Raw genomic sequence first — 25104 nt, 5'->3', positions numbered from 1 at the left:
ATGACGAATGTGCTTGGAAGATTAAGAAAGGAGGTAAGCACTCGTAGACAATTAGCAAATTATTGTTAGCATCACGCGTTTGTCTCTTGTGTGGAACCCCACAAGGTCTATGAAGCGCTAGAAGATCCGGATTGGCTCAATGCCATGCATGAAGAACTCAACAACTTCGAGCGCAACAAAGTGTGGAGATTGGTGCCAAGACCGACCGGGAATCACAATGTCATAGGAACCAAGTGGATATTTAAGAACAAGCAAGATGCCCATGGGATTATCATTCACAACAAAGCTCGTTTGGTAGCACAAGGCTACTTCCAAGTCGAGGGTATCGACTACGGTGAAATATTTGCTCCCATTGCTCGTCTTGAATCCATTCGCATGTTGATTGCATATGCTTCTCATCATAACTTTAAGTTACAACAAATGGATGTGAAGAGTGCTTTTCTTAATGGTCCTATTAATGAGTTGGTTTACGTCAAGCAACCCCCCGGGTTCGAGGATCCCTACTTTCCCGATCATGTGTATCAACTCGATAAGGCACTCTATGGCCTTAAACAAGCCCCACGTGCGTGGTATGACCACCTTACCGAGTTGTTACAAGACCGTGGTTTTGAAGTTGGGCTAATCGACCCCACTCTTTTTACTAAGAAGGTCAAAGGGGAGCTGTTTGTGTGCCAACTATACGTTGATGATATTATCTTTGGTTCTCCTAACAAAGCTTTCAATGAGGAATTTGCCGCTCTCATGACCTCAAAGTTCGAGATGTCCTCCATGGGAGAGTTGAAGTTCTTTCTAGGGTTCGAAGTGAAGCAAAGAAGAGAAGGAACCTTCATCAATCAATCCAAATACACTCAAGACATGCTCAAGAGATTCAAGCTAAGTGACGTCAAGCCAGCTTCCACTCCAATGCCCACCAAGTGCCAACTTGACTTAGATCCCAATGGTAAAGTGGTGGATCAAAAGGTATATCGTTCCATGATTGGATCCTTGCTTTATCTTTGTGCATCTAGACCAGACATCATGTTGAGTGTGGGAATTTGTGCACGGTTTCAAGCCGCACCTAAGGAAAGTCACTATGTGGCGGTCAAACGAATCTTTCTATATTTGGCTCATACCCCAAACTTTGGCTTATGGTACCCAAGAGGATCAAACTTCAAGCTTGTAGGGTACTCGGATTTGGATTGGGCGGGAGACAGAGTGGATAGGAAGTCCACTTCCGAAGGGTGCCAGTTCCTTGGTTGCTCTTTGGTAAGTTGGTCTTCCAAAAAGCAAAGTTGTGTGTCTCTCTCGTCCACTGAGGCGGAGTATGTTGCCGCCGATAGTTGTTGTGCACAACTCCTATGGATGAGGCAAAATTTAAAGGATTATGGTGTCACTTGTGACAAAGTGCCTCTTTGGTGTGACAATGAAAGTGCCATCAAGATCTCTCTCAACCCGGTGCAACACTTCAAGACGAAGCATATTGAGATTCGGTATCACTTCATCCGGGATCACATTAGGCGAGGAGAGATCGAGCTCAACTATGTCAACACTCATGACAACCTTGCAGATATTTTTATGAAGCCCTTGGATGAAGCAAGATTTCACGAGTTAAGGCATGAACTAAATATCATTGATTCGAGTAATGTGGCTTGAACCCTTGCACACCCCACCACGCTCAATTTGCTATCTAGTTTAGGTGTAGGCATGGACATAGGGGGAGTGTTGTTCTCTCAATGAACTCTCCCTCCTCCCATTATGCATAAATTGATCAAGTCTTTCACTTTAGCCATTGTTGATGGTACTTGTGTTTCAAAGACGAGTTTTGGTCATGGGCCCAAGGTTAAAATCTTCGCGGGGCCATACCTCTTGACTCAAACATAGGTGGCCTCGGCGACCGCCCTCTTTTGAAGAGGTGTGTCTTGGTCGTTTTCTGGTGTGCTCTCTTTTCTTGCCGTTCTTGTCTTTCCTTCGAGCAAAAGCCATGTCGTTTGGTTGCCGCAGCGTGCTGGGCGGTACTACCACTGGTGGTGCGCGGTACTACCGCTCATAAGAGGTACTACCGCCCCCAACACGGTACTACCGCTGAGGGACGGGACCAGGGGGTTATATCGGGGCAGGGGGAGGTTTCTTCTCCCCCATACCCATTCGCTTCGCCCCCTCCTTCCTCTTCCTCTCTCCAGCCTCAACTCGCCGCGGGAGGGCTCCGGCGGATCTCCATCTCCGGGGCGTCCCTCTCCATTTCCTTTGGTGGAGTCGATCCCCACCCCGTTCTCTTGCCATGGATGCCGGTATTGCCCCCGTTCCTTCTCTCCTTTTGTCTCATTTTTAGATCTTGTTTCTTAGGGGCAATGGTGGTAGCATCTCTAGATTTTTGGCTAAATCTAGGCTTGAGTTGGTTGGAGAAGGCAACTAGACTATCTCGATTAGAGTTTGGTAGGAATATTTTTGAATTTGGCAGGCCGGTAGTGCCGGATCTGACCACGGTAGTAGGAAACCGCTGTTTCTCCGCCTCGTGATGTAGGAAACTACTGTTTCTCCGCCTCGAGCAATACTACCGCTCTCGTTGGAGCGGTACTACCACTTGACCTCGAGCGGTACTACCGCTCTCTTTGGGGCGGTACTACTACGGGCATGTCACGGTACTACCGCTGCATGCCAAATTCCATCATATTCCTACCTTACCTTGATCCTTTTTGTTGTGTTTGTTGGCTTATGCTCATTCTTTCTGGTTGTTTTGCGTGTTCTTGTGTTTGGCTCCAGGTGATGACCATTCTAAGCATCAAGCTCACCGTATCAACCCCGGGCGTGCTACATCAAAAGGCTACCGCACCTCTGAGCCAGCCGGTGGTTCCTCTAGCACCCAACTGCCTCCAGCAAGTGCATCTGCAAGTGTTCCTCCACCTCCTCAGCACACGAAGAGATCCGCCAACAAGCCAAAAGGGAAGACTGTGACTGAGATGACCAACAAGGAGTTTTGGGAAAAGCGTCACCGCAATCCCTATGCGGTGGACCAAGAACCCACTTTGGTCAACCGCCCGTTCTGGAATCGATTTCAGTTTGCCATCTATTTTGATGTGATCAAGGACAAGAAGAATCTCTTTGTTGATGTTTGCTCCATTGACACTGATGCTATGAAGAAGGACCCAGAGTACTTTGGCGAAGCCCTTCAGATGTGCACTCAGCTGAACATTCTCAGGATCATGCAATTCAACAAGGATTTCGATGCAGATTTGGTGGCTCAATTCTATGCCACCGTCCATCTTGGGACGGATGTCGACAAAACTCTGACATGGATGACCAATGGCAAGCTGCTTTCCGTCAAGTGGAAGGCTTTCATGGAGTTACTTGATGTGGTGGATCACGGGCTTGAGACTCCTGTCGGTTTCCGCCCTCACCGCAATGCTACGTCCATCCACAAGCAAGCCCTTTGGCCCCACTGCATTGTGAAAGTTCACCCAATGACTGAGAAGAAAACCTATGAGTTGTCTCCGTATCTGGACATTCTTCATCGCATCTTTCGTGAGACTCTCTTCCCTCGGATCGGGAATCTGGATATGGTCCACTCTTACCTCATGGACATGCTCCTTTTCTGTCAGCATGAGAAGGAAGCAAGCACTGGAGAGAGCCTGGATATTTCTCATGTCACGTGGTATGAACTTCTCTCTGCCGTGTCTGAGCGCAAGTGCCCGATATATGGTCCATTCATCATGAGGCTCATTGAGAGGGCCTGGGCACAGATCTATCCCCGAGTGTTGCTGGAAACTGGAGACTTGGTTTCCCATGAGATCAAGCGTCTGAGGAAGAAGGACAATTGGGTCCCCCCAGCACCTCAATCCGGGGGTCCGTCTGCTGCTGCTGCTGCCATGGAGACCGAGGGTGGGGCAGCCACTAATGATCACGAGGAGGATATTGGGCCCTCTAGTGCTGAACCCTCGTGGGCGAAGAAGCTTAAAAACAAGTTGAAGAAGCTTTTCTGCATGGAGTCTCATGGTCAGTACATGACTCATGTGGCGGAGAAGCATGCCAGGGTGCGCCACAAGGAGCTCATGCGTCAGATGGGAGCGACAGTTGCCAGTGCATCTGAGGGTCAGATCACTAAAGAGGAGGAGTGGATTCATCAGCACTGCCCTTGGACCGACTCCGACGCCGAGCAGTTTTCAACCAACGACGGAGATGCAGACGATCACGCTGAGATATGATGATTCGAGATCCTCAGCTTGCCATCACCTGGAGTTGTAGCGTCGCTCTTTTCCCTTTTTGGTGTCTCACTGCCAAAGGGGGAGAGAGTGTAGGGATTTGTGTTGCCGTGCTTTGAGTGTGTCGTCTTGTGTTTTCTTGTGTGTTCTCTCGGTGTCTTTGTTTGGTTTGGTTTGGAGTTCTAGACATATGGTGTGAGACATATGCTCCCTATCACTACCTTATTACTTATGTCTATTCAGTACTGTAGTTTATTATGAGTTGCATGCTTATCCTGTTTTATACTCTTCTCTCATATATCTTGTGCTTAGAATTGTGCTTAGAATTGTTGGACTATAAAATATAGGGGGAGTGTTGATTCGGATGTGTGTGTCTTGCTTTCCGAATGCTCCTCTAACTAGGTGCACACATTCTGGGGGAGCCCTTCTATATTTTGTAGTTCTTAGTTTTCTTACATTTATTTCTTTTCCTTGCGCAAATCCCTAGTTGTCATCAATCCACCAAAAAGGGGGAGATTGTTACGGCATATCTCTCTCAAGGTAGTTTTGGTGATTGATGACAACATGTTTGCGGACTAATCATGTCTTTTGAATAGTTCACAGATTCACCCCTGGCACGATACGTTTTCTTCCCTTCGGAATGTCCTTCAAGACGGTGTAGCTCTTTCTCTCTCGGTGGACTAGTTGCGTAGAGGACACCGTACTATCAAGAGGGGGTCTGCTGGGGTATTGCATGGGTGGAATCAACACGTACACATCAGCTTCTCACCCTCCGAGCTTTTCCATTCCATTGAAGAGATCTCTCCGCTTTTCTTTGTCCTGTCTGGGTCCCAGCGGTAGTACCGCGCAACCCAGCCGTAGTACCGCTGAGGAGCCACAAGCGGCAGTACCGCTCCACAGCGGTAGTACCGCCCGTGACTCCACAGCAGTAGTACCGCTGGGGTGCTTGGCACCACCGCCTCGTCCTCAGCATCTTTGGAGAGATTCTCTCTCTCTCTCTTCAGTGTCCTAGCGGTAGTACTGCACTACCAGCGGTAGTACGGCCGAAGGGTCACAAGCTGTAGTTCCGCTCCACAGCGGTAGTACCGCCCGTGACCCCGCTGCCGTAGTACCGCTGGGCTGTCTAGTCTCCTCTGCGCGGCAGTACCGCTGACCTAGCGGTAGTACCGCCCCCTCTTAGCGGTAGTACCGCCCTGTGCGGGGCTGGTTGGTGAGGGGCAACGGTTGGATTGTTGCCCCCACTATAAAAAGGGGTCCCCTTCTTCCCTTTGACCTACCTCTTCCCCCCTCAAGCTCCATTTATTGCTCAAGCTCCATTAAATACTCCAAGCTCCATTTTCGCCCGATCTATCTCTCTAGCCAATCAAACTTGTTTTGCTCGGGAGTGGTTGAGAAGGCCCCGATCTACACTTCCACCAAGGGATTTTCGATTCCCCCAGTCATCCCTAGCAGATCTTGTTACTCTTGGGTGTTTGAGCACCCTAGACGGTTGAGGTCACCACGGAGCCATATTCCATTATGGTGAAGCTTCGTGGTTTTGTTGGGAGCCTCCGATTAAGTTGTGCAGATTGTCCTAACCTTGTTTGTAAAGGTTCGGTTGCCGCCTTCAAGGGCACCAATAGTGGAATCACAGCATCTTGCATTATGTGAGGGCGTGAGGAGAATACGGTGGCCCTAGTGGCTTCTTGGGGAGCATTGTGCCTCCACACCGCTCTAACGGAGATGTACTTCCCCTCAAAAGGAAGGAACTTCGGTAACACATCCTCGTCTTCACCGGATCCACTCTTGGTTATCTCTTACCTTTACTTGTGCAAGCTCTTTAGTGTTGCTTCTCTTGCTTGCTTGTATGCTTGTTGTTATTGCATCATATAGGTTGCCCACCTAGTTGCACATCTAGACAACCTACTTTGATGCAAAGTTTAATTTGGTAAAGAAAAGTAAAAATTGGTAGTTGCCTATTCAACCCCCCCCCCCCCCTCTAGTCAACCATATCGATCCTTTCAGTGTTGCAATGCTTGGCCTTGTATGCTCTAAGACCGGGCGCTCCTCCGACGCTTTCTGCAACTGGGGATATGCTTCTGAAACAAGAGCCATGTTGCAGAGGAAAAAATCTTCACCATCAAACCATTTTTTTGTTTTTGAAACAAGACCTATGTTGCAGAGACTTTCAAAAACTAGACCCCGTTGCTGAAAAAAACTTCACCATCGTACCGTTTTTTTCTGAAACAAGACCTCTGTTGCAGAAACCTTGTGAAACAATACGCCTGTTGCAAAAAAACTGCCTGCATGGGACTGGTGGCCAGCGTGAGCACTTAATCAAAATCGATCTGACGGCTACGCAGGCGGCGGACGCTCCGCGTGCATCAGTCGGCCAGCTGAGGGATAGTGTTTTCCATAGATTAGTTAGGAGTTCTCTCTGTTTAATCTTCTATCTAGTCTTATGTTTCTATTCAACCGTAACCACCTTCAGCCTCAACTCCCAAGTATCCGGGAAACTTACCAGAACCAACTACATCATATATATGGCGTTAACATTTCCGTTATTTTAATAATGTGTTGGCAGGTTCTTCAATTAAAGATCTCTTGACTCGGATATCATAGTGAATTCATACTCCAGCCAGCCAGTAGCTTCAAAAGTCGGATGGAGAGATGTGGCCAATATATTTCAACATGGGAGTCTGTGATAAGATAACCTCTCCAGGTTTAATGTGGATCTACGGGTTACTTGCAGGTTTTAGCGTTGTGTTATGTTGCAGGCACTAGCCAGTTAGCTAGTGAATGTTGCAACGTAATGAGATGATTGAAATTTTTGAAAATCTAGCATATTGCACGCACAACAGAAACAAGTAGAACACATAACTCAGGGTACAATACAAAACAGTACGCACAGAAAACTCGGTTGTTTTTCCACCATGGCGAGCACAGCATGCACACACACTGGATCACGAGATGAAATGCTCGATACGAGTTGATCAGATCCTAGCCCTAGGAGCTGGGTGGATGCATGGTGCATCAATGGAGTCATCTAGGGCAGGGGCAGATGGCCGAGGCGCAGCGTGGGCCGGAGCAGGAGCGGCTGCTTCCTCGGGATGACGAGCCCCTCCCCCTCCTCCATGTCCAGCGGCGGGGCGGGCACCTCCCAGTCGAAGCACTGCACCAGGGCCGCCAGGAACGCCGGCACGGCCAGCAGGGCCATGCCCATGCCGGGGCACGCGCGCCGCCCGCTCCCGAACGGCATCAGCTGCGGGCGCTGCCCCTTGGGGTCCACGCCCTCGCCGGCCCCGCCCGGCATGAACCGCTCCGGCCGGAACTCCAGCGGGTGCTCCCACCACGCCGCGTCGCGCCCGATGGAGTAGATATTGAAGAAGACGGACGTCCCGGCCGGGATGGTGTAGCCGCGCACCCGGATCGGCTCCACCGCCTCCCGGTGCGCGATCACCGCCGGCGGGCGCAGCCGCAGCGTCTCCTTGAGCACCGCCTGCAGGTACGGCATCTGCGCCACGTCCGGCTCGCCCACCACCCGGGACCTCCCCACCACGGCGTCCAGCTCCGCCCGCAGCTTCTGCATGCAGTCCGGGTGCGTCAGCAGCTCCGCCAGCATCCACTCCACGGTCGTCGCCGTCGTGTCCGACCCGGCCGTGAAGATGTCCTGTTCGTTTCATTCAACACAATGGGTTCAAGCTCACCTCACTCGGATGGATGCACAACAGGGAGGAGAGGACAAGGGAGTACTCACGAGGACTAAGGCCTTGATGTTGTCTCGGGTGAGCTTGACCTCGGCGGCCGGGTCCGCGGCGGCGTCCATGAGGATGTCGAGCAGGTCCTTGGTCTTGCCCCCGTCGGCACCGTCGCGCCACTCCTTCTCCTTGGCCCGGATGATGGACTCGAGCAGCGCGTCGAACCGGGCGTGCACGCCGCGGGTCCGCCGGGACAGCCCCTGCAGGTCCCAGCCGCGGAACAGCGCGACGTAGTCCTCGAGGTTGAAGGCGCCGACCAGCTCGGCCACCTGCTTGGCGCAGTCGCGGGCCAGGTCGGCCATGTCGCCAGGCAGCGCGCTGGCGACCATCCGCATCATGGAGTTGTTCGACAGCCGGATGAGCTGCGCGCTCACGTCCAGCGCCTCGCCGCTCGCGGCCGCCGCGGCGGCCGCGCCCATGACGCCGGCGAGCTCGGCGGCGCGGACGGGGCGGAGCAGGTCGATGGTGCGCGGGCCGAGCAGCTCGGACATGCAGAGGCGCTTCATGAAGCGCCAGTGCGGGCCGTAGGGCGCGAAGGCGAAGCCGGAGGAGCCGTAGGCGAGCTGCCGCGTGACGGCCGTCTGCGGCCGCTCCGGGATGCTGCCCTCGAACTTGAGCACGTCGCGGGCGGCGTCGGCGGAGCCGACGACGACGCAGTGCGTGGAGGGGCCGAGGCGGAGGTAGACGAGCGGGCCGTGGCGGGCGAGGATGCGGTGGAACGCGCGGTGCGGGGGCTCGCGGATCAGGTGGAGGTGGCCGATGAGCGGCAGCGCCACGGGGCTCGGGGGGAGGCGGCCGTGCTTGGCATTCCCGCCATGCCTCCTGACCAGCGTGCCGACCAGGAAGACGGCGACGACGGCGGCGACGAGCAGTGGCGCTGCGCTGTCGGCGACCACTCCCACTCCCACTGACGCCATGGCGCCCACTGCACTACCTCGTCCGCGGTCGTGTGATCCGTGTCGTGCGCCTGCTGCCAAATGTAGCGCCTAACGGTCGGCCATTTATGGCCCGTTCGGCCGGCGGTGGGTCGCTCGCCGCTGCAAACCCACGCCACGCGACGCACCAAACAAGCACGCGCACGCGCCGCCCGCCCGTGGTGGGAAGAGATTAGAAAGGTTAGCCATGCATATGCTGGTCTCACTTTCCATTGTCTCGCTTCAGCAGTCTCCATTGTCTCCCTTTACCGCTTGTGAAGGCCACACTTCCACTGTCCGACGAAATGGCCGGCCGGCAAGAGCGCTCCGTATTGGATTTCTGCTAGATTTCCTACAGAACTATACTGTAGCTTTTTCAGGCGAGTTTGTCTTTGCTGATTATTGATTTTTAGAGGAAAATTATTGAATATTATTGATGATAAGGGAAAGAAGCCGGTTGGTTGCTGCTACTGTTCCTCTGAGGTGTCGACCGGACCAGGCCAGGTAGGAATGTCTAGACGGACCGAACCACCTGATGGATGGCTGAAAGTTAGGCGTCTCGAACACGCACACTCTACCCTTTCGCAAAGGTCCGGATCAAGTTTGTCCGGGCGCAAAAATCAATTCTAGATCTTTATTGTTCTGCTTCAGGCTAACTTGTCAGTGTGCAAAAATCGAGTACTTTCTTCAACCCAAGTACGGAGACTAATGCTAAGGCCAGTGGCGGAGCTTGGGACACATCTTAGGAGGGGCAAATGGGTTGGGGAGGGAGGGGGGGCAACCAACATCAGGTTTAGGCTAGATTTCTATGAATCCATGGGCAATTTACTCATGATAATATGAACAAATCTCCTGTGAGGGGGGGCGATGGCCTAGCTTGATCTTCACTAAGCTCCGCCACTGGTTAAGGCCGAAGTTTGCTCAATTCTAGATATTATGACCGAGGCATTGAATGATAGATACTTGGGTCTTCCATCTACTCTGGGTGTTGATAAAAGTGATAATTTCCAATACCTGATTGATAGATTGGTTCAGAGATTAATGGGGTGGAAGGAGAGATGCCTTTCCTCTGGAGGAAAAGAAGTGCTCTTGAAATCCATAGCTCAAGCCATACCGACTTACGCGATGTCTGTCTTCAAAATTCCTAAAAAAATTGTAAAGGAATTACAGATGCGATGTCTCGGTTTTGGTGGGGTGATGATGCAACGAATAGAAAGATGCATTGGTTCGCGTGGCGAAAGATGTGCATACCAAAGAAATATGAAGGTATGGGATTTAAGGACATCCACTGTTTCAACCTTGCACTTCTTGCAAAACAAGCCTGGCGTCTTATTGATAGCCCAGATTCATTATGTGCAACTATTTTGAAAGCTAAGTACTACCCAGAAGGAAACCTACTGGAGGCAACTTTAAAGCCAAAATCATCTTTCACATGGCAAAGCATTATGGCCGGGGTAGACACATTGAGGCGTGGGTATATTTGGAGGATTGGAGGTGGTCAAAAGGTGAATATATGGGAGGATTCGTGGATTCCTCAATCGCCAACGAAAAAAGTGCTAACTATCAGGGGTAGTAACTTAATATCCCGAGTTTGCGACCTCATTGATCCGGTGACTGGAGATTGGGATATACAGTTGGTGAACCAAACATTCTGGAATGTGGACGTTCACAGGATCCTGGCTATACCCTTACCTTTATATGAAATGTTAAATTTTATTGCATGGAGCCCTACCAAGAACGGTATCTTCTCAGTGCGATCAGCTTATCAAATTGAATGGAATTTCCAGTTTGGTGCTCTGAATCATAATAATGCGGGTCCATCATCACCTGATAAGAAGTGGAATTTGATTTGGAGCTTAGAATGCCCAGCAAAAATTAAAATATTTACATGGCGGCTCCTACATGCTACTCTCCCATGTCGAGCAGTCCTTGCTTCTAAGCACATGAAGGTTAAAATTCAGTGCCCAGAATGCAGGCTGGGACCTGACAGTATACAACACTTACTGTTTGATTGTCCAAGATCAGTACAGGTTTAGAGACAATTGGGGCTGTGTTAGATAGTAAAGAAGAAGTGCACAAAATACAAATCTGGAGAGGAAGTGATGCACGAGCTGTTGCATATGGAAGATACGGAATTCTATATCTTGGGATTTCCAAAAGCGAGAGAGATGGTAGTCACCGCAGCTTGGTATTTGTGGTTTGAACACCGTAAAGTTTACCATGGAGAAGAAATTCAAACACCCACTCGGATCGCCCTAGCTGTTCGAGGACTGGCGCAAATTTCAGCATCGCATATTCACCAAAAGCCAAACTCCGGCCGGGCATTTGGGAAAAGCCACCAAAGGGATACATGAAATTAAATGTTGATGCGGGGTTTGATCAAGATCTACTTGAAGGATCCGTGGGGGCAATCATTCGTGATCAAAGTGGACAATTCATTGCTGCGGCGAATGAAAAAATAGGCATTTGTTTTGATTCCTTCACTGCAAAGGCTCTGGCTGTCAGGTTTGGGCTGAACCTTGCGAGAACAGTCGGATGTAGCAGGATTGTGGTAAGCTGGGACAGCTTGGGGTTAGTGGAAGCCCTAAAAAACGGCAACTCTTCTTCGGTTGCTTCTGCTATTATTGACGATTGTTTCTTCATGTCCTCTGATTTCAACCATGTTACTTATGATCATTGTAATAGAGAGAGTAATAAAGTAGCCCATGAGCTTGCTAGACTAGTTAAGTTTTCTCCTTCTAGTTGCTGGATGGATTCAGCGCCTCCTGCGGTGCTCTCTTTTCTTGTAAACGATACCACTGTGCTTGCTTCTGAATAGAGGAGGAGATGTTCTGTCAAAAAAAAAAAAGTTGTCCGGGCGCATTTTATCGTCCAACGCCATACCCTATTTATCCGCGGATATATTACATCAAAAACACACATTCATGCGCCCTCCCACGATACTAGATGCATCAACGGGACGAAAGCTAGTCAGAAACACCTTATTTCATCTTCAAAGAGACGCTGCCACCTCACCTAGGCTTGCTGAGTGGGACACAGACCCTACCCAAACTCAAAATTGTAACTAAAAACAGAGCAACATCCCTCCCACCAGCAAGTACCTGGGTCCACCGCGCCTCTCCATGGCCCTAAGGGCATCTCTAGCTGATCCCTAAAAACGGTTAGAGAAGTAAAATTCCAATTTTAGTAGTCTAACCGAGACCTATCGAACACGTAAAGCGGTTAGTGAAGTAAAAAAATTACTCCACCCCGAGCTACTAAAGGTACTCCTCCACTGAGTAAAAGACGTGCACACCTCTCCGCCTCCCCCAACCCAATCCTCTGGCGCCCACACCTCGCCGGCGATCCACGCACCTCCGCCCGCGCTGATATGGCTGGATCCCGCGGCCCTCGTTCCCCGTCGCCCATTTGCAGTGCGGATTCGCGCCACCACGAGCGCGGCATTGACCCATCTACCTCCCGCCGCTGCGACGCTTCCTCCAGTCGTGTTGCCCCATTTGCCTCCCACAACCGCCTGGCCGACTTCCCTAAGCTCCCTCCATCACTGCCACAAAGGTCGTACGGTCGGTGAGCGGCAGCATGCCTTGGGGATGTCGGTGGCCGAGATTATGAACTGGCACACCCACAATAAGTTGTGGCTTGGGAGCTTCCACTCCGCCGAGCAGGCCACCCACGAGTACGACATCTGATATGTGCGTCTAAAGGCAGGAACGAAGTCACCAGCATCTTCGGCGGCAACAACATCTTTGACGACCCAGACGACGGCCAAGGCCTAGACCCCATGATTGGTGGGTTGTACAGAGTCGAGTGGAAAGAGATCGCCAAAGGTAGCCATTAAAATTAGTAAGTTCTACACGTAGTTTTGGTTAAATTAGTAAGTTTTACACTAAGTTTTTCTGAATAAGTACTTCTTTGAATTGAATTTGTGTTTCTTTGCTTCGAATTGGTTTTGTACTTCACTAAGTTTATGAAACGGCTAAAAATGTTCAAAATTAAAAAAAAATAGTTCACTAACGATTAATCCACCACTTACTCTCAAATTTAGAAGATCAGATAGAGATGCCTTAAGGCCACCCGGGATGAGGCACACCGGCGGCAACGTCGACGGGTGTCAGCTACCCTAATCGTTTTAGAGCATCTCCAGCCGTTGCCCCCCCTCCCCCCTCAGGAGACATAAAAATCGCTGCCTGGGGACGATCCGGCGGTAGAATCGGCGCTGGGGGCGGTTGGGCATCCAGCCGTCGCCCCCAGGTCGCCCCTAGCCGCCGATATCGGCCCATTCGCGACCGCTTTACGGCCCAGATAAATAGAAAAATGGCCCGATATCTGCGAGAAACGGCCCATATTCAGCGTGGTTCGGCATTGAATTCTCAGCATAAATAATTTTGTTATCACATAGTTCATCATAGAAAATCAAATAATTCAACAAAATAGTGCAACAACAAATAGTTCAATACAAATTATATAGTTCAACAAATAAAAACTCATATTTCATCACACTTCGAGCCCGGCGTCGCCCTTGATCCTCCATAGGTGCTCCACCAGATCCTGCTGCAGTTGATGATGCACTTGTGGGTCTCGGATCTCCTGACGCATACTGAGGTAGGCAGTCCAGATTGCCGGTAGCTGGTGATCAACTTCGGCTAGAGGACCCTGCCTGTAGTATGGTTCAGTGTCAAACACTAGCTCTTCCTACTCGCTCTCGATGACCATGCTGTGCAAGATGACACAACAAGTCATGATCTCCCACATTTGATCTTTCGACCAGGTCTGAGCAGGGTACCGGACAACAGCAAATCGAGATTGGAGCACACCAAATGCCCGCTCGACATCCTCCTGCAAGCCTCCCGCACCTTGGCAAAGTGGGACTTCTTGCCTCCTGGCACGGCGTTTGAGATAATCTTCACAAATGTAGACCATCTCAGATAGATGCCATCAGCTAGGTAGTACCCCTTGTTGTAGTGCCGCCCATTGACCTCGAAGTTCACCGGAGGAGAATGACCTTCAACAAGCTTGGCAAAGACAGGGGAGCACTGCAGCACGTTGATGTCATTGTGAGTTCCCGGCATACCAAAGAAGGAGTGCCAAATCCAGAGGTCCTGTGTTGCCACCGCCTGAAGGATCACACTGCAACCGCTTTTGGCGCCTTTGTACATCCCCTGCCAAGCAAATGGGCAGTTCTTCCATTTCCAATGCATGCAGTCGATGCTTCCAAGCATCCCAGGAAATCCTCTTGCTACATTCTATGCTAGGATCCGAGCAGTGTCTTCCGCATTGGGTGTTCGCAAGTATTGCGGTCCAAACACTGCCACCACTACTCGACATAACTTGTAGAAACACTCAATGGTGGTGGACTCGGCCATGCGCCCATAGTCGTCGAGTGAATCATCGGGAGCTCTGTATGCAAGCATCCTCATTGCTGTCGTGCACTTCTGGATTGAGGTAAATCCAAGTTTGCCAGTGCAATCCTTCTTGCACTTGAAGTAGCTGTCGAACTCCCGGATGAGATTCACAATCCCTAGGAAAAGCTTTCAGCTCATCCGATAATGGCGCCGAAATGTTTTGCCGCCGTGCAGTGGAGCGTCGGCAAAGTAGTCGGAGTAGAGCATGCAGTAGCCCTCGAGAAGATGTCGGTTCTTTGCTTTCATCCGCCCCGACGCCGAGCCACCTCGCCGCGGCTTTTCATTGCTCGCCAGCAGGTCGCCAAGGGCGGCGAGAACCATGCGATGTTCCTCTTCCTGGACGTCGGCCTCGGCTTCCTCCTCCAGCAGCGCGGCGAGCGCTTCCTCGTCGTCCGAGTCCATTGCCCAGGCAGGCAAATCGCCGAACACCTTGCATACACGTGGGCACGTACCCGTCGCTACACCGCCCCTCCGCGGCCGGAAACGCCGGAAAAATGGTCCAGCCGGTGGTGGAGAGGCTGCCTCGGCGAAACCTCTTCTCTTTTTCCGGCGGGGATGGGCTATCTAGCGGTGGAGGGCGATGGGTAGTGCCAGGATCAGCCGGTTGGCGGTCGAGCGCGCGGGGGGTGGGAGGCGAATCTGGAAAAAAGATTTGACTTTTCGCCTGACGGTGTGGGCCAGACGTGCTTTTCCCTTGCGCCGGATCCCCCGAGCGCCCCCAGTGCGCCGAGTACGGCCTGCGATCGCCGAGCCCAAAAACGGGCCAAGCCGACGGATTGCGGCGTCCTGGGAACGCGACTGGGACGTTTTTTCAATGCCAGCACCGAAGAAGTTGCCTGAGAGACCTGTTGAGGGCGCGGGTGGAGATGCTCTTATTCGCTAGAGCCGCCACACGATAGAGGTATTCAAAACGGAAAGTCGTGCCCATGGAAATGCCTTGCTGGTAATACAAATCATGTAATTTTTTTTCACGTTTGATTGAAGTGGCTCATGATGTCTGCATGTCCTTTTTCTCCTCGTGTTCGAGAGCAGCCAGAGTGAGCATCTACAAACCCTGCATTTCCTTTTTCATACGTACAGAGTGAGCAGGACGAGTTTTTGCATGACGTGAGACAGATTCTGCTCTAGAAGAAGAGCTTCTCTTGAGAGCCTCTATAGCAAGACACAGCAAATAGGGCCGCAAAAGCGAAAGTGCCTTTCTGCTCCCGAGCTCATTTGAGCTCGGTGAACAGTAAAATCGAAAAAAAAACCGAAAAAGTTCAAAAAATTCCAATTTTTTTTGGGAGAAACATTGACAAAAGTTCTAAGTGCTTGCAAAAATTTATCATGAAATCACATTCCTGTAAGGCGTGGCAAAAAAAACAAATTCAGTGCTCCAAAATGCTGTTGAAAGTAGCTTTTTCAGAGTACTGATTTTGTTTTTTTTGCCACGCCTTCTAGAAATGTGATTTCGTGATGAATTTTTGCAAGTACTTAAAATTTTTGTCAATGTTTCTCCCAAAAAAAATTTGGTTTTTTTGAAATTTTTTTGATTTAGTTTTGATTTTACTGTTCGCCCGGGCTCATTTGAGCTCGGGTGCAGAAACTCCGCGTCCCCGCAAAAGCGGGTATTGATTGGGCAGCCCTCAAATTTTGTTCTCTGCATCCACATATCTTATAGTTTGGATCTTAAAATCATATAAAACATGCAAAGGATTGATCTACATATGATGTAGATCAACTACCCTACACCGTCCTACTCGTTGTCCTCGTCGAAGATGTCCGCGGTCTCTGTGTCGGGCTCCGAGTACATGGGTGGCAGCCGCTACTCCCCCTCCTGCTCCGGCTTCAGCTCCTCCTCCGCTTCCAGTTCGGCGAAAAGCGCGTCGATCGCCGCCCGTTCTTGCCGAATGAACTGTCGGTTGGCCTCGGCATAGGCTTCATCCTAGATGGACTCCAAGATGGCAGTCTGCTCCGCCATTTCCTCCACTTGGGCGACCTCGTACTCCGCCAAGGCGTCCGCCATGGCGAAGCTAGTAACTGGCACCGGCTCCTACTACTCCTCCTCTGCTTCGTCTCCTGCTCCGGCTCCTCCTTCTCCCCTGGCTTCGACGAATCCGGAGGCAGGCCCACTACCAACCGAGCGGCGCGCCTAGCTCGGATCTCCTTTAGCAACTGAATGCTTGGGCTTAAGCATAGCGTAGGTCGTATTCTTCTGCTAGGGCATGGCGGAGCCGAACTGTGAAAGGGAGAGCGGAAGTGAGTGTGGACAGCGGCAAGAAGTGGATGGATGGGATTGGCTGGCGGCGCAAATAGGAGGGGGGGGGGGGGGGGGCGGATGTGGCTAGGGCTGGGGATGTCGTCCGACTTAAATAGCCGAGCCCCTGGCCCTCAGGTGGCGAGCAGTAGCGACGCGACGCGGCATTCACACCCCCCGCTAGAGAAGACGCCCGCCGGACCGTTGAGTTTCTAAGCATTTGCGTGTGGAACCCGACTGCAAGCACGACATGACGGACACGTCCGAGCCGCCCCATATCTATTCCATATTTGGGCTGAATATGAAGGGTGTCGGTCTGCCCAGGCCAGTTTGAGACGTGCAGGTGGGTCAGGGTTTTTTTTTGACTGGTCGGCTTTAGATGCTCTAAACATGGCAGGGAAGCTGAAGAACGTTACACTGAAAACCCAAAACCCAAAGCACTCGTGGTACCACCTACTACCTACCAACCACGCGCCGTACGCGGTGGCACGAGGACGGGAGGGCAGCTCCATACCGAACCGGGCGACGATGGCCCGACGCGGCCGTCGGCTGCTTGCCGTCGGCGGACGGCGACGTCCAGGCAAAGAGACAAAAGTTGCCTTGGCCGCCGTCGCGTCGGGCCGTTGGGCACAGGATTGGCGTATCACTATGCTAGATTGTACTAGGAGTGTTTTGCTTAATTTATTTATTCTGAGCGTCTATCGACTTCAACAACGCAGCTGGTGGCCATCTAGCTGACCGGGATTTTACAAGCGTCGGACCGTGTTCATCATAAAGCAGTACTAGCACAGAGTCTGCAAGAGTGTGTGGAATGGATGAATGCCCAGGTTTCTACCATATATGCCTCCGTGTCGGCGGCCGCCGGCCGCGGCACGACGAGATCCGCCGGTGCCGCCTCGCCGGCCGACCAGGGCTGCCAGCGGCCACAAAGCAAAGCAGAAGCAAAGCTGCCGGCCGACCAGGGCTGCCAGCGGCCACAAAGCAAAGCAGAAGCAAAGCTGCTGCTCCGCCGGGGCCTCTGAAACTCTCGTGCTGCTGCCAATGTTCTGTACTAGTGGTGGTAACAAGGAGCTCCTAGAGCATGGACATGAGGCCCTCGAGGCTCTCGTACCGGAGGTGCTTCTTCTTCAGCCGCCTGCGCCGCGTGTTGCTCGCCCTGCCAAAACCACAGCCCAGCTGCTTAGAAACACCAAGGTGGATGGATGCAGGAGAGCGATGCTCTGTGTATCAGGATGGGTGCATCACTAGTGTAGACGTGTTTATGCAACTGTCGGAGTGCTGCCGCGCTCACCAGTACTGGTTGTGGAACACCACGTTGTCCGTGGGCACGTGCTTCCCGTCGTCGTTCCGGTTCCACTGATACACGGCGTGCGTCCGGTTTATCAACTGCAGGGTCGAGTGGCCGTAGCTCGCCTCCCTGAACGCGGAGTAGTCCGGCTGCGGATCACTGAACCTACGAACATTCAATGAGAAAGCATTGTAAGAGTGCGGTAAGCAGAGTCTAATACTACCAAGGTGCGTCAGCTTTGGGGTGATGTGTTCGGTCCTCTTACCTCCAGGCGAGTCCTTCCTGGTTGCCTCCATCGCCGACCGTGATGTACACAGGAGCGGATTTGTCAGGCACGGGGTATCGGTTCCCCGATGTTACGTTGTAGTTGATATTAGATATCCGGTACTGCAAGTGGTACATATAGAAGTATCATGAGAAATCAAAGCTCAGATCTCTTTGAATAGAACAAATAGACTTGCGTAATTTCATCTGATTCGACTATGAAAGATGAAAATGTAAAATTATTCAGATCAAAGTCGGCAATTTGTTCAAAAAGGAGGGTGCGCTCGAGAACAGACTGAAGAGTTTACCGATCTCTCATAGGCATGGACATGACCTGCAAATACCAAGTCCACCTTGTACTTGACAAACCACTTCTCGAAAGCAGCCCTCATACTCTCGCCCTCCATAAAATGCGCATCATTGCTGTTGTACATGGGAGCATGCATGAGAACAATAAGCCAAGGTGTCTTCTCCCTGTCCACGCGCTTGAGTTCGCCCTTCAGCCACATCCATTGGGGAGTGTATTTTACTATAAACACCACATGCAAGTTTACAAAACATACTTGTGTCAGAATAGCATATCCGACAAAACCATCAACGGTATACACTCTGAAAGGAACATTCAGTTGTCGAATAAAGTACGCTTCTAAAATATAATATATAATGGTCAGAACATGCTGTCAGTGTAGAACTTGTGCGTCTAACCATTAAGCATAGCATCTCATATCAAAGTTGTCAAACCCGGACCGATTAGGATATACGATTGACATTTACATCAGAGTTTTGAAAAGGTGGTAATAGTGTGACCCCATTCCCTGTACTACGACTCATTCGAACCACGACTCTGGTAACTGTACTACAAGTTTCAACGAACGTCTTATTTGCTACAAGAACTGTATCATGAAGAGAATAAAATGGTCAATGGCAGTTTCAGACTTTGAAAGTAGAGACGCTTTTTAGATTTCTACCTTCTATCGCTGTGTATTGAGCTACAGTAAAAGTTTCAAGTGTATCGAAAGGCAAATGACTACTTCACTGGTATTTACATTACCAGTTGTATCATTAAGCACACGATAACCCGTCAAAAAAATTAGAACATGACAAGACCATATTATTGACTTTACCCCTGCTTGACCCATGCTTTGGACAAAGGCCAAGCACTTGGAAATCCCAATCGCTACTGCCAACATCACATCCTCGTTCTTTATCAGAAACTTCATGCAGAAATGAAACAGAGCAAGTAGGAAGGAACTTACCAAAAGGAGAATAGCTGGAGAGCACGATAATATGAGCAGATGCACGCCTGACTGCATACCACATTGGGGAGCTGCTCTTCGATGCCAAATATGGTGTTGAATATCTATGCAGATATGGCTTAAATGTAGAAGTTTCTCCCTGAAATATGAATAGGGCCAGAGTTATGAAGTGAGAAGTGTGACTCGGTCCTTTCAGAGACGTCAATAAAGCAAAAGCTCAAGACTTGTTAAGCTCAGCTAATTAAAAGTTCAAAGGGAAACACAATGTTGTTCTGAACAAAAAGGCTAAGGTTCTAAGCATATAGCCTTGATACTGTGGACCCACACAGCCATAATTATGTAGCAAGACAGCTACAACCAACATTGTGTGCCAGCTGAATCTAATCATATATTCGCAAAAGGTAATTCCATAAATATTGGGAATATGCAATATGGTTCACGAAATGGACAGTGTTTCCTGTTCCCAATTCAATAGAGGTATATTGCAAAGAAAAAAATGTAGATGCATGAAACATGCCAACGGCTTTGTCAATCAGTTCTGTCTTGTAGATACATTTTGAGCTTTCACTAGCAAAATTTTGCCAACATGAGGAGATAACATCATAACATACCAGATCAGGCCTGTATTCTATTTCATGATTTCCAGAATTCCAGATCCATGGTTGATATGCAGTGCTACGTTCAACAAATCGACCCCAAGAATCCCAACGAATACCATCATTATGTTGATATCTATCAGCATATGACAAATCCCCAACAAATAGAACACTTTCTCCTCCGCTTTTCAAATAATGTTGAAGAGTTGATAGAGAATTGAATGTTTGCCCCAGATCACCTAGCAAAATAGAGCCAGAAAAAATAGGATAAAATTGCCTGAGTCACTAACTACTAGGTATATATCTAACCTATTGGTTGGCATCCCTAATAATCATTTGATCTACTGTGGCTTTTTTCTTTTATCCTGACAGTGACACAACAGTTCTCTAGAATTTGGACATTAAGAGATATATGGTGAGCACAGACTATGCTTACTTGAATTAAAATGTTAGTAGTGCATATGTGTAAAGTGAAAAGCATGAATTTAGAGCTAACTAGCTGAATTCCCTGCTCAAGCGCCCTAGAAACCCTGGCTACAGAAAATGCTGTGGAGGTCCAAAGTAATGCAAGACAGCTATGAGACAAAAAATTAAAGAACAGAAGACAAACCTATGATGCCAAATGTGTATGATGCATCTATGTCAATTGCTGGAGGTGTTTGAAACCAAAATTCTCGAGCTGAATCCCCGGTACCTATCTTGTAATAATATTTAGTGTTGTACTGCAAACCAAAAACGTAATTAGAATTTTGCATCAGACAATTATTACAAGATTGTTTGCCCAAACCAAAATAGTACAAGATTAGGTACAAACATAACTCAACTGGGCTGGCACGCCTACAGTCCACAGGTACAAGAAGATGTGGTGAATAAATTTCTATAGAGGACATCATGTTCAAATAGAAGAACCCAATACTGTTGAAATATGGTGTCCATTCTTTGGCCACTCCTGTTTTGCTTAATGGTTGTCGGTAAAGTACATCTCTTATGAAACCTTTTTTTTTCTTAAAGGTGGCTAATTTGGATATGTGCACTCTTGATGAACAAGATAAATGGTGTACAGCGGAGAAAACTGTTGCAACTTGAGCTCCCATATTTGGCAGAACATATATCATAACAGTAAGGGAAATAAATTTCATATAAGAATACAAAGCAAACCAAAAAGGACATCAAAATACCTGAAGGCCATCAACAAGGCAATGGTGTATGTATCCAGATTTATAGTCGTAAAATGTATAATTTGTCATTGTCCCTTCGGCCTTCTGATCATAGCGGTTCTCTTCTTTACTGTAAAACACTTGACTCGGCGCAGGCTCCGATGGAGTGACCCATGATATTATAACAGCCTTTCCATCATAGTCACCTTGCGTGATATGAACCTGACAGCAGAACAAGCGGTGAGTACATTACCCGAGCACTAGTGATGATGAACTGGTATATCTATTAGCGTAGTTGCGTACCTGCTGTGGAGCATTGTAGCCCTTGGGAGTCGCAAACCACTCGCTGTCTAGAGGCATATCGGTAGACGGGAACTCCGAGCGCACATAGGAGCTCGTGCGGCGAGAGGAAACGCCATTAACCAGGCACAACAGAACATGTAACGATAACGCCGCAAAGCCCAATCCCCTCATCTGTTCAGAGCAACGCGGATGCCGCCCTCAGCGTGGAAACTCACCTGCAAACAGAGCACGTATGAGATTCCCGTGATCTGAACAATGACAGACCGACAGAGAGCTGAGATGCATAAAAGAATAACAAAACAGTCACGACATCTTGCAAGATCTCAGTCAATTTGACATCACAGCTGCGCTTGTGGATCTAGAGCAAACCCGCGGGTCGATATAAACCGAAACCAACACCAGCTCCTCACTTGCCAAACCACTACAAACAATCACTCGTCTCCAATAATATAAATTACTAGCATAATAATGAGCTCACTTCACTTGTCTGCTTGCCAAGTACCAAGTCAAAGTCAACAACCTGCGAGATGCTAAAACCAAGATGTCGCGTGTCCCCCGCCGCGCCATGGATTAATGCTAATTCCGCGGATCGGCTGCTGGTTGCCAGCGCTGATCCGGGTAACCGCCCCCGTCCTTCACCCTCTCCCAAAGCCATCAAATCGAGCGGGCGGGCCTACCCTACCAATCAAGCCATCGAACGCCAGCACGCCGCGCGGAGACACGGAACTTACGGAGAGGGGGAACCCGGAGCCCCGCCACGCGTGATCCGGGCAACCCGCCCCGCCCCGCCGCGAGCGAGCGAGCGGGACCTACCGGAGACGGGCGGCGCGAGAGGAGGGGACGGGGGCAGGGGGTTCGCTTACCGTCGCGGAGGGAGGGGAGCGGGCAGGGAGGCGCTGGAGCGGGAGCGGGGAGAGGGTGGCGGCGGGGATTGTAGAGGACGAGGTGGTGGCGTGGCGGCGGCGTCGCCTCGTCGGAGCGTGTGGCAGGGGAGAGAGGCCGGGCGAGGCAAGCAAGTCCGGTGGAGGAGAGAAGGCGACGGCTGTGACACTGACAGACCGACGGAGGACGGACTCCTGCGTCAGGGTTGTTGCGCGGGCCCCGTCGGATGACGTCCGGGCTGGCTCCTGCGCGTGTCCATCCTGCCCGGCCCGCGTTGGTTCCGCTGTTGGGCTACCCGGCTGCTCGGGAGAAAGCGGGCTGGCCCAAACATAGCTGTTTTCCAAAGTGTCTCGCAAAAAAGAAACTGTTCACCAAAGTTTTGTGTTTTATTTTGCCAGCGTCGTAGGAGGTAGGTTTGTGCCCTTGTTGCAGATCCGATTATTCGAATCCGGTGAGTTTATGTTGTTTTTATTGGTTTGCTTTTTTGCGGAGTTGGAATTTTACCTCGACGCCATGGCGAAGACCTGGTGGTCCGACGGCCTTGCGCTTCTAGGGAACACCCCTCGGCACAAGTACATTCACCGCTCAGGGCTTATCGTCTTTTTGGATGAGCAACTCAAGGGCCTTTCGAATACCTTTATTAGTAATCAAGTCCATGCGGATGAAATAGCAGTTGTATCGCCCTTTTAGCCAATTGCAACATCTTTACTGAGAGCATTTCATCTTATAGAGCTTCATGATACCATGTCTCCAGCAGATATTAATGTAACTCTTAGTCATATGACACCCCTCCCATACCCCCTCGCGATCGCCAACCATGGTGGGCAGCCAGCCGACACGGCGACGTTCTACCCTAGACCCTCAGTAGACCTTCCGCGGACCGACGACGTGATTAGCCACCATGATCCACAATCCAAACTTTGGTGTGTAGGTACCACAAATTTGCATACCCTGATTCGCAATTCTATAATTAGTGTAAAAATTATTTTTCTAGGCTTCCTAACTTAAAAAAACTATTTTTTGTGCATAATTTGTATTGAAGTCTGTTTGTATATAGCAAGTGTATTTTTATTGCTACATTTTCATATATATATATATGTTTTTTTTATATTCATACATAAACTTTTATATGTTCGACAGTCTGTACATTATGAGTGTGATATTTTCCATCCAACTATCTTATCTTCTTGAGTTTTTTTAAATCTTGAATAAGTTGGAATAATTCTCTCTCCAGCCTTTTCTGGATTTTAGGGCTAATTGTTTGGTCTGTAGTGTTGTGAAGTACATTCATCACTTCCATAACTTTTGAAGTTCCTCGTGGGATGCCTCTCTTAACTAGACATTACGAATCACATTTTTATTTAGTACATTGTTGCTCAAAAAAATATGTAATGTTAAAGTGGTGCATTGGGGTGACTTAGTTTCAGCTCCACCTATGGGTGGGATTATCTTCAAGGTTTTCATGTCTGTTAGCCAAGATTGTCCATTATAGTGATCTCTTTGCAGCGTACCACTATGCATAGCAACAGGTCCATGCGAGTAGTGACTCTGAACTACCCCTACTTCCTTGTTCGAAGTACTCCATCGATTGGCCTTATCGCTGGTGTGTGGATCCACCAGCCATCATCGCCACCGCAACACATACTTCACAAATAATATACATTTATCAAGTTCAAAGTGGATTCGTTGCCGAAAAACACAGTCCTAGCACACACCATTGGACATGCATGGAATTACTAGATTATACTCACTAGTGCAGAACCGGGCAATAGCACCGGTTCGTAAGGCCCTTTAGTGCCGGTTCTGCAACCGGCACTAAAGCCCCCCCCCCCCTTTAGTACCGGTTCGGCACGAACCGCTACTAAAGGCCCACCACGTGGCGTGAGCTCGCGTCGTGGCATGGGGGACCTTTAGTACCGGTTGGTGTTACCAACCGGTACTAAAGTTTTTTTTTAGAATTTTGAAAAAAATTGATTTTTTTTAATTTTTGATTTTCTAAATTATTTGATGATTTAGTCTCTAATCATCCCTCTTAACTGCTCAAAGTGTGGATCACTCATTCCAAATCGTCTAACTTCCCAACCGGTCACCCATCCTCTCACTCCCCCAGCCTGAGCACGCTTAACTTTGGAGTTTTATTCCCCCTATTTTCAAGTCTGCACTTGTTGTTTTCCTGACAAATGTAAGATGTCAATCCTATTAACCCTCAGCAGTTTAGCTTGAGCATTAGGTCACACGTTTCACCGTTTGAGTTTGAAACTATTATTCTAAAAAACAGTAATTATTTAGTAACACTAATATTTCTTGAATAAGTTTGACCAAATTTGACCAAAATTCAAAAAATTGAAATAATTATTTAGTAACACTAATATTCTTGACTAATTATGTAGTAATATTAATACTTCTTGAATAAGTAGTTTGACCATAGTTTAACCAGATTTAACCAAAATTAAAAAAACTAAAATTTGGGCATTTTTTTCCTTTTGGAATTTGAGGATTCTACAAAATTGCAAACAGGCCATAGGCTGTCAAAATTGGATGCGGATTTTCGTGCTGAATTTTTTGATATATTATACGTTTTTTTCCGACATCGTATGCAAAAGTTATAGCCGTTTTTACATTTTCCCTACACTTTTTGCAAAACATGTCCAAATTTAAGTTTTCAAATTTTCCTAACTAGTAGATGTGGTAATATAACTACCTCTCGAAGGATTTTATTTTTTGAAGTTTTTATCATTTTCTTTTGATTTTTTCAAGACTGAAATGGCGATACACGGGGAGGGGGGGTAGAGTTTGAAAATTGCCTTATAGTCCCGGTTTGTGTCTCCAACCGGGACTATAGGTCAGACCCCTTTAGTCCCGGTTCATGGCACGAACCGGTACTAAAGGTTAGC

At 49.2% G+C, this 25104-nt stretch overlaps 2 protein-coding genes across 3 annotated transcripts; both read right to left on the bottom strand.

Moving 5' to 3' along the window:
• Positions 1-7009: 7009 nt before the first annotated feature.
• On the bottom strand, positions 7010-9068 carry LOC123146873 (cytochrome P450 93G2-like). Its single transcript, XM_044566143.1, has 2 exons — positions 7912-9068; positions 7010-7824 (listed from the first exon to the last, which is right to left on the bottom strand). The coding sequence occupies exons 1-2, from the start codon at positions 8827-8829 to the stop codon at positions 7201-7203; spliced, it is 1542 nt and encodes a 513-aa protein (XP_044422078.1). The 5' UTR covers positions 8830-9068; the 3' UTR covers positions 7010-7200.
• Positions 9069-17134: 8066 nt separating this feature from the next.
• LOC123149541 (phosphoenolpyruvate phosphatase) lies at positions 17135-22429 on the bottom strand. 2 transcript variants are annotated; one of them, XM_044569222.1, is made up of 11 exons: positions 22283-22409; positions 22192-22252; positions 21329-21543; positions 21047-21247; positions 20479-20590; positions 19884-20107; positions 19273-19411; positions 18325-18545; positions 18018-18139; positions 17756-17917; positions 17135-17620 (listed from the first exon to the last, which is right to left on the bottom strand). In XM_044569222.1, exons 3-11 carry the CDS (start codon positions 21497-21499, stop codon positions 17539-17541), a joined length of 1434 nt encoding a protein of 477 aa, XP_044425157.1. In that variant the 5' UTR covers positions 21500-21543; positions 22192-22252; positions 22283-22409; the 3' UTR covers positions 17135-17538. The 2 variants fall into 2 exon arrangements, with proteins under 2 accessions (XP_044425157.1, XP_044425158.1); XM_044569223.1 differs by having other exon boundaries at positions 22192-22429.
• Positions 22430-25104: the final 2675 nt, after the last annotated feature.

The sequence above is a fragment of the Triticum aestivum genome, chromosome 7A (genome assembly GCF_018294505.1).
Source record: "Triticum aestivum cultivar Chinese Spring chromosome 7A, IWGSC CS RefSeq v2.1, whole genome shotgun sequence".
In the NCBI taxonomy this organism is placed as follows: domain Eukaryota; kingdom Viridiplantae; phylum Streptophyta; class Magnoliopsida; order Poales; family Poaceae; genus Triticum; species Triticum aestivum.
The sequence above is the reverse complement of the archived record's forward strand: the minus strand, read 5'-3'. Positions and strand labels throughout refer to the sequence as shown.

Coding starts and splice junctions, on each gene's coding strand:
- LOC123146873 (XM_044566143.1), bottom strand. CDS start 8,829: ATGGCGTCAGTGGGAGTGGGAGTGGTCGCCGACAGCGCAGCGCCACTG. Junction 7,825..7,911: donor ACATCAAGGCCTTAGTCCTC/GTGAGTACTCCC, acceptor TGAAACGAACAG/GACATCTTCACGGCCGGGTC.
- LOC123149541 (XM_044569223.1), bottom strand. CDS start 21,499: ATGAGGGGATTGGGCTTTGCGGCGTTATCGTTACATGTTCTGTTGTGC. Junction 21,248..21,328: donor GCTACAATGCTCCACAGCAG/GTACGCAACTAC, acceptor TTCTGCTGTCAG/GTTCATATCACGCAAGGTGA. Junction 17,918..18,017: donor CAGGAAGGACTCGCCTGGAG/GTAAGAGGACCG, acceptor GAATGTTCGTAG/GTTCAGTGATCCGCAGCCGG.